Below are 9,053 nucleotides of genomic sequence, written 5' to 3' on the forward strand. Positions count from 1 at the left end.
TAACTGAATAGAGACATTGTCTTGGTTTTTTTTTTTCACTCCCTTTCTTTGTCTTGCCTATCTTTAGTTTCATTTTCTGTCCGTTCCGTCCCTGCTTTTGTTCTTGTCCTTGTCATAGTCTTTTTTTTTAATTTTCAGATTATTTTACCTGACATTAGGATATCAAAATTTATATATGGAGTCCTTGACGGATCTTGAGAGGCCCTCACCTTTTATAGTAATTCACAAATTGTACAGGCTATGCTTTTCTTGTGAATTCCTCTTTTCCATGTAGAGTTATAAATTAAGATTGCATTGCTTACTTGTTTATTTATTCAAACCAGAGCTGATACCAATGTGATAATATTTACCTATGTTTTGTTGAAATTTACGTGATTCAAAGTTCCTGTAGATATTATGTACTCATGCAAGCGTTATGTATTACTTTGTATCACTTTGTATGGAAATAAAATCATTTTGAATTGAATTGAATTGAAACGATAACTTTTTTTTTTCTTAGGTGAGGCGACGGATCTTCATTTCGGTCTTGCGGAGGGAATAATAGTAACCACGCCAGTCTGCCCACACGACGCCCGTGCCATATTCGGCGGTCTGTCCGCCCAGATAGCGGCCGTTGAGATTGGAGTAGTGGCATTCCTCGTACCACCACGCCCCATGGAAATCAACGGCCCAGTCCAAATCCGAGTCATGGTCTTTGGTGGCGAACAGACGATTCGAATGACCAGATAGGCTGTCTCCTGGAGAATGCAATACGTAACGAGGTCATAATTGACTAAAACTTTGCCGACACCAACTTTAGTCTCTCAAACACTGTCAAAGGGCTGACCACATTTGCCCGTCTTGCCGGTTGTGTGAGTTAAGATTACACTTCATGTACAGTACTTATTTATCAAGATCTTCGATTCATGTTCTATCCCACGAATGGTGTTTTTATACTTTCCTCACGGGCCTATACCCCCTCCCCCTCCCGCACACATACAGTTTTGACTTAAATATATAATTCTGTCCATAATAAATGCTAACTTTCAAGGTAGTAGCACTCTTTATTCAAAAGCTATTCGAGTTAGAAGTGAAGGATGTGCAAAGAATTTTAAAGAAATGAAACGGGACCTCTAAAACCGTACCTAATCGCACTACTCTACAAAAAAGGGGTAGTACAAGAACTGCTAAAAACACACTTTTCAATTCCTTTTATGACCCCAAACTGGACAGAAATGTAGACGAAGAATAACTCTTTCAGAAAGTATGAAAAGCTCAAGAATGACTTGGTTGACCCGTTCACCTTTTTGAGGTCCTGACTCAAAATCAAGGACTGCGACTTTTTGTTCGCATGTATGATTAACAATACAAAAAACCAACAACTTTTAAGGGTTCAGTCATCGGGAACGTTCCTATCTGATCCTCTTAGAGCAGGGGTCAAATATTTTCTATCTGCTTCATTGCGTACATGAACATATTGTACATCATTGGGAAAAGAGGATTACTATAACATCATGATTTATTCGCTTATTTCAAATGTTTGATGTCATGACACATTCATGACATTAATGAATTTAATACAACAAACTTTTGACATAAATCGCATATGATTATGCAGAATAATATAGGAATCTTGAAGGATTTCTTCGAAGCGATATTCTATCTCACGATGGAACACAAAAAAACAATGAAATTATGAATACAGGATGTTACTTGACGTCAGATACATTCTGCAGCCTAACTAGTTATCATTCAGTTTAGTCGTCGTCTTTGAAAACACCGTTAAAGGTATTGTTTACCAATTGGAGCAGTGATTTTATTTTTTTTAAGTTCAAGATATAAAATTTGATGCATGCGTGCAGATCAGTTATATCATAAAATATCATGCCATGCAACAGAAACTTTGCAATAAAACCTAAAATATAGGGAGATATCCCCACTTTTCTCACTAAACCATAACTGCAGACGGTTTAGTCTAGAAACAGTTATATTATAACACTATTGGTCACATTTTGCGTGATTGATAATACTTGACATTGATTATATTGATTCAAAATTTTGCACTGGTTGTTTCTATCCCTAACTCACATTTTAGAACTACTTTACAGCATTAAATATGGGTTTTTGTTTCATCTGCAAGTGGTAAATAATGTCTTTGATTCCAGAAATAGTACCCGCGTTTCCGCTGTAACCAGAGACAGTCAGGAGATAGCCCGATGACTCGTCGGCGACGCTGAAAGCATCGTACATCGCAAAGCGTGTCTCGTCGTCGAAGTCGGCCAAGTCCACTCGAAGCTGAAAGCTGGCCCCGGAGGTCAGGCGGTGGATCTTGTCGTTGCCAAGCCAGAACTCGGACAACATGTTGCCAAACCCGTGCTTGTAGTCACACCAGCCCCGATAGAAATCGACTGTGCCATCTTGCCTGCGCTGGAAGACCTTCATATTTATAATTATAGATGTAGATGTAAATTCGATTATATTAATGATGTCACAACAGAGGAATGCATTAAATGACAATTGCCTTGATTTTATTCAAATTTTGGGAGGCCTCCCCCTTCGTCAGGGATGAAAGTGCTTTAAGCATACGCTTTGCCCCAAAAGAAAGAGGAGATTTTACACTTGCAGAAGATATCTTTGTTATCATATTCATTAGTGGGGAAGTTTTGTCAATGAAATACCAGTTTGGGGAGGGGGTGGGAGTTAAGCCCAAATTTTAAGGTATTTCTAAGAGGTAAACATTTGGATTTCCACTATTGTAATTGCATTAGAATGATATTATATTTGTTATGAAATAATCTTAACCAAATATTCTTGAAACATAATGTGTAAAAGACATTTTACCATAATTATATATGCGGGGTTTGTGTGTGTGTGTGTGTTTCTAGGCATTGACAATATATCTATTTTCTTTTCTTTTTTTGTTTGATTATTATTTGATTTTACTTGAACCTTTTTAATGCATTTCTGAGGGGGAGGATTTTATGTTCTTCAAAAGACAGACATTAAACATGTCGCCCTTCATTCAATTTGTCGTAGTCTTTCAACCGTGCGCTCATAATTTAGGACTTCAGAAGCACAGCCCTGCCGAAGAAGAAAAACCAAAATTCTAGAGCGATATGGTTCTATCAACAGAGAGGTTCTCTCAACAGAATCGATAACGTACTGGAATGTTGAAAAGAAAAGTTTTCAGACAGTGAAGAGTCTGCTAAATTAAAACTGAGGAAAAATTAAAAATAGAATGGCATGAGCTGAACTGAACTGAAAAAGGTTGGAAATAAAAATATTTCAAAGAGTAGTATTGATACAGTTGTCAAAACAATCATTATTACCCTTTGCCGCTTTTGTTATAGGCCTATATCTTTGTCTATGCCTGTTAATTCTTACGTGTATTAACATCATACACACTTTTGGAAGACACATTTTATACCACACACCCCTCCCCCCCCCCCCCCCAGCTAAATAGACTGGACATGCTTACGTACTGTCCATCCACCACCATCAGTCTCCATGTCACAGTATACAAAGAAAGGATCACCGTTGTCATCCGGGTATATGGCGTAGCGCCCGCTTACGTTGGTGCTAGCCGCTAGGTCCGAGCAGTCCCTAGGTGGCGTGAGTGAAGCTGGAATTGTAGAGATCAGGGGAATATAGTTGATGTCGTGTTTTGGATCAAATATTTATCCTCTATCAATTGGTTGACAGAGCTCACCTGATTATAGGTATTTTCAGCTATGTCAGAATGATTGCATGTCTGACACTCCATGAAGTACTATTTGCAAAATGACGTCACTTCTATGACGACACATTGCAATGGTACAATATTTGCAAAATGTAAGGTTTTTCCAGCACGCAGGAAAATTATCTCGCCCGTAGTTGCCCGGAGCTGCGCACGCAAGTCCGATTTACCCGCAGCCAGGTTTTGAGCAGCACTTCGCAGGCAACTCCCACGCAGGTACTTCGCAGTCCCCGTATGCGGCCAGCGCGACCAAGATAATGACATATTGTTATTTCTGCTGGACTTCTGTCATTCCTTCAGATGAATTTCTGAGTTGTCAACCCCCACGCGTCTGGCACGCAGGTCACCAGAATACCCGCAAGAAGAATATAAGTAGCACGCATCCAGCAAGTAAGACACATGCCCAACTCGCCCAAATCCTTATCCGCCCTCAGAAATTGTCCGGTGTGCTGGAAAATCCTCACACGCAACAAGCCCGCGTAGCTTGCCCGGAAAGGTGTGACAAGGCCTAAATATGGTTACTGTAAAAAAGGACTTGCGTGCGCACCTCCGCGCGACTACGGTTGAGATACGTGCTAGGTACTGTTATGTGCAGGTCATCTGCGGGGACCTCCGGGTAGTAAAAATTGTTCTTCGCAAGTCGCACGCAAGGCTTGCCCTGGGATTGCCCGCAGAGGTACACGTATGAATTCCATGGTCTGTTTCGACAGGTTAGGCAGACAGATCTACGGAACGCCAGTAGGAGGCCCTTAGCGGCAGCACCTCGCAGGCAACTCCCACGCAGGTACTTCGCAGTCCCCGTATGCGGCCAAATTAATTACATTCTGTGGGTTTTTAGTTCAGTTACCAAAATATGCAGATTGTCCAAAATGTGCAGGCAAATCCACTTTTAACTGCACATTTTGGTGACAGTTGATCCCGTGCACTTATGACTATCGGCACATTTTGGTAAATTACCAAAATGTGCAGTTACCAAAATGTGCCGTACCTTAGTTACGGCACATTTTAGTAACTTGCACATTTTGGTAATTTACCAAAATGTGCCGTAACAGACGCCACAAAAAGCATCCGAGGGACAAGAGTGTTTGCCTCTTTGAGGGGATGGACGGTGCAATTACAGACCACAATGCTCTGCAAGACTTAAGAAGTAAAACCCGGATCGTTTGGATCTGGGGGCGGACGCGCTAGAGACTAAGCCAAATCATCACTCTTTTTTAATTATCACATTCGAATTGGTATCATAGATTTTTAAGTAGACCTACTTTGACTTGTCGATGTCTGCTGTTCTTCGATATTGTCTTCTTCCACGATGAATTCTACCAAGGCCTCTGTCAAGTTCAGTATGCGTTCAATGCGGCACCTGTCCAACGGTGACAGGGAGCACGGGACTGGTTCGTTTGACTAAAAAATGAGAGCACATTATCATTAGATTATGAAATGCATGCGTCGTGCTCGTCTTTACTTCTAGGCTCGTACCCTCCGCTACAGCTTGTTTGTATTCTGGTTAACAATTATTATAGCAGATCTTGCATGTACGAATTCTATGGTCTGTTTCGACAGGTTAGGCAGATAGATCTACGGAAACGTTTACAAATGGGAAATGGAGCTTTAACAAGAAATAGAAGGGTGCTGTTGATCATTACAGATAACAGAATATTGTTTACATTCATTAATATTGTGGTAATCCTCTGAAGCTATATGGATATAATTTACGTAATAATATACTATGATCGCGTGTCGAACGCCTAATTTAAATCGAGAAACACACCAATAATAAATTCTTTATTCTAAATTGCAGTTACAACTTCATGTGCAAAAGTCACCATTGCAGATGATGTGGATGACCCCGGCCTATAACCATATTTATTTTTATTTATTATATTGTACTGTGTAAGAAAATTAAAAAGACTATTATGTATAACCACTTTTCCAATATTTTATTTTAAAATTCTGGCAAGACAAAAATTAGTCAATTATTGCAAACAAATTCAGGAGTTCTACTTTTAAAGACAGGAATCACCCTGGCAATTTTCATACTTTCTTTGAAAATGGTGATTTTGTAGTTGATTTCATTCTTCATCCCAATAACTATCAATTGTGAAACTCTGTGCCAATATAACCAAAGATCCTAGTCTGTAAATACTAAAGTATGAAAATCCCTCTGAATTTTGAAAAAAAAAATTTGTCACAGATAGATTGAATTATTGTAACAATTTATTTTTGTATACTTGACAAATAATTACGTAAACTATAAAGGGTGTAAAATGCATGTGCTAGATTAATTTGCAATTCTCCTCGTTTTTCTCAATGTAGTCAATAAACGTGCGTTACAGTGATTGCTTGTAAAGCAGAGAATCATATAAAACTCTGTTGATTGTATAAAGAGCTATTCAGGATGAAACATTATTGAAATATCCATCATGGAAATCTAAAACTACCCTATAGTGACAGGGTGTTCTTGTAAGCTACACCGAAATTATGGAATAATCTCCCTCTGTTTGTATTGGGCAAGCAGCTACAGTTAATAGGTTTAAGACAAGGATTAAAAAAATCATCCTGGGATTATTGCATTTTAAAAGGTTTGAATTATGTACCAGTATGTCGTGGTTATTACTTTGTAATGCGAGGTAGAGTATATCAGTATAGTACCTCTCCTTTATTATTATTATCATTATTATTATTGTTATTATTATTATTATTATTATTATTACTATTATTATTATTATTATTACTATCTTTATCATTATCATTATTACGTTAACTTACACAGCTGTTTTGGTGCGTTGTGTCAGGAGGGTCTTGCGTAGTACTTAACCACTCAGTAAAAACAAAGCTACTAGCCGAATCCATCGCTACAGTAGTCTGCTGTAAAGGTGACGTGAATATCAAGACAAGAGAGGAGACACAAAAACAAACAAACAAACAAACAGCTTCAACACCATTTCCTTTTGTGTTTGTTTAAAGGTATAGTACAGTTTCAGCTGAGGTGAGGTTTGAGGTTTCCAACATTTTTTGATGATTGTCTCTTCTTCTTTTTTTTTTTGTCATAATGATAAACATCTTATAAAACATGGAAAAATATTCTAAGAGGATTTCAAAGTTTATTTAATGCAAAGTGGTTTTGAAATTGCTGAGATATCCAAGACGAGGCAATCGTGATAAAAGGTAGGACTCACCTTTTATTCGAGATCGCTTTGTTTTACTTTGTGGATATCTGAGCCGCTTAACGAACCACTTAGCAAATTAACTTTTAATTCCTCTCAGAATTGTATGCTTTTGAACATTTCAAAATGTGGTTCTAAGTATCTCACGAAACTTTGCAAAAAGCTAAAAGCTGAATTCTTACCTAAACCAATGCTACATTATCTCTTTCAGGGGAGTTTCTGGCCAGTAAAGAGTAAAGAGTTTGAACAGAAAAGTAACATTTCACAAGCATGCACATCTTTAAAATGTCATCAAAAACATTACGTCAATTTACTTTTTAGGGAAGTTGTGAAATTATGAAGTTTTGCTGATTTTCACCAAGCATTATTTGCATAGTCAGTATGAATATACACAAAGTGAGTTAATGATATATTTCTTAATGATAGTTTGTATCTATGCATAAACTCATGAATATTGATTTCTTCTTGTTGTTCAAAAGTCAAAACCTAATATATCTAACAGGTTATTATTTTTGATATTATAATTCAGCCAGGAAAAACAATATTTTTCAAGTTTATAGCAGAAGAATTACAATTTCATGACTTTTGTCTGTACACTATTAATAGAAAACTGGGAATTGTAGACATCAACATCGTGCTTATTTTCATATTCATAGCTGCTGTTCGACTACTGTCAATAATAGACAAAAAAAAAGTGAAAATAGCGAATGTTTCACATTTCCTGACTTCAGTATTCGTACTCCAACTTCGAAAATTTTGTCACAGTTGTGTTTTACTCTTTCTTTTTAGACTTGGCTTTAAAGGAATGATATAATATTGGCTGAGGTAAAGACTCAGACTTTAACTTTTTGAGAGATACATAAAAACCACTCTATGAATTGTTAAAGGACATACAATTTAAAGAGGAATTCAAAGTTTAGTCGATAAAATTCGGTTTTGAATTGGCTAAGCTATCCAAAAACAAAGTAAATCAAATTGATCCCAATAAAAGTTTCGTTGCACCTTTTATTATTATCGTTTTGTTTTTGATATTTTATTTATTTCAAAACCAAGTTTTATCAAACAAGCTTGGAATTCCTCTTAGAATGATTATTATCTCTTTCATAATAAGTTATAAGAGGTTTCTCATCATCATAAAAATTATCATCAAAAGAAGTTGGAATTTGAAGCCCCATCTCAACTGAAACCGTGCCATCCCTTTATTAAACCGGTCCGGTATTTCCCTCTAAATTTGGAGGACACGTGGATTGCAGCTAATCAAGAATTCATATACGGCCTGCGTTTATAAAAAATACAGAAGCATTTGAAAATCTTAACCTCCATGCGTTTGCTTTTTTGTTCTTTTATTTTAACATACTATATGGTGCTGAAAAACAGTTCCGAAAAACAAATCCATATTTCTGTTTTTGTCGTAGAAATCTTGTTTTCGAATTGATGTTAGTAGCAACAATTCTTCTTTTCAACACTGGGGTATTTGTATATGTATAGTAGCAGAATATTTTATAGCATTTTATTGTATTCCAATTTCTGTATTAGGTACACAAAATCTGTAATAATGAATGTATCGGCCTACCTTATAGTAAATTAATAGTTTCTTATTTTAAAGGACACGTTCACCTTTATAGACATGTGAGTTAAGTGAATGCAGCAATATTAGTAGAACACATCAGTGAGAGCTTGAGCAAAATCGGACAATCCGTTAAAGAGTTATGAATTTTTGAAGTTTCTGCTCAGTCACGGCTGGATGAAAAGACTACTATAGCTTGTGATGTCACATGAGTACAACGATATAAAGAAATAATAAAGAAAATTCAACATATTTCCGTTTTTCTCGCATAAGGCAAGGGGAATAATATTACCCTTAAAGGGACTGTACAGTACTGGTTGAGGTAAGGGATTCACGTTTTGAACACTTCTAAGTGAGATAATGATAAACCTCTTATGAAATTTGAAAGAGCATGTAATTTCAAGAAGGATTCAACGTTTATTTGATGAAAATTGGTTTTGAAATGGCCGAGATATCCAAAAAAGTGATAATAATAAAAGGCGACAGGCCACAACTTTATTAGTATCTCTTTGTTTCACCTTGTTTTTGGATATCTCAGCCATTTCAAAACCGATTTTCATCAAATAAACGTTTGATACCCTTTAGAATTGCATGCTCTTTGACATCT

General features: G+C 36.8%; 1 protein-coding gene across 1 annotated transcript in view; it reads right to left on the reverse strand.

The window, feature by feature from the left end:
• Positions 1–233: 233 nt before the first annotated feature.
• LOC139716822 (microfibril-associated glycoprotein 4-like) overlaps positions 234–9,053 on the reverse strand; it is a 20,828-nt gene continuing 12,008 nt past the window's right edge. The window contains exons 4-8 of the mRNA XM_071628355.1: positions 6,482–6,580; positions 4,978–5,116; positions 3,462–3,601; positions 2,154–2,415; positions 234–737 (exon numbers count right to left, since the gene is read on the reverse strand). Of these exons, the coding sequence (XP_071484456.1) occupies positions 496–737; positions 2,154–2,415; positions 3,462–3,601; positions 4,978–5,116; positions 6,482–6,580 (882 nt within the window). The 3' untranslated portion in view covers positions 234–495. The remainder of the gene's footprint in view (positions 738–2,153; positions 2,416–3,461; positions 3,602–4,977; positions 5,117–6,481; positions 6,581–9,053) is intronic.

This window comes from Diadema antillarum, unplaced genomic scaffold (assembly GCF_040938485.1).
Source record: "Diadema antillarum isolate AM-2024a unplaced genomic scaffold, OU_Dant_1.0 scf00000070, whole genome shotgun sequence".
Taxonomy (NCBI): Eukaryota; Metazoa; Echinodermata; class Echinoidea; order Diadematoida; family Diadematidae; genus Diadema; species Diadema antillarum.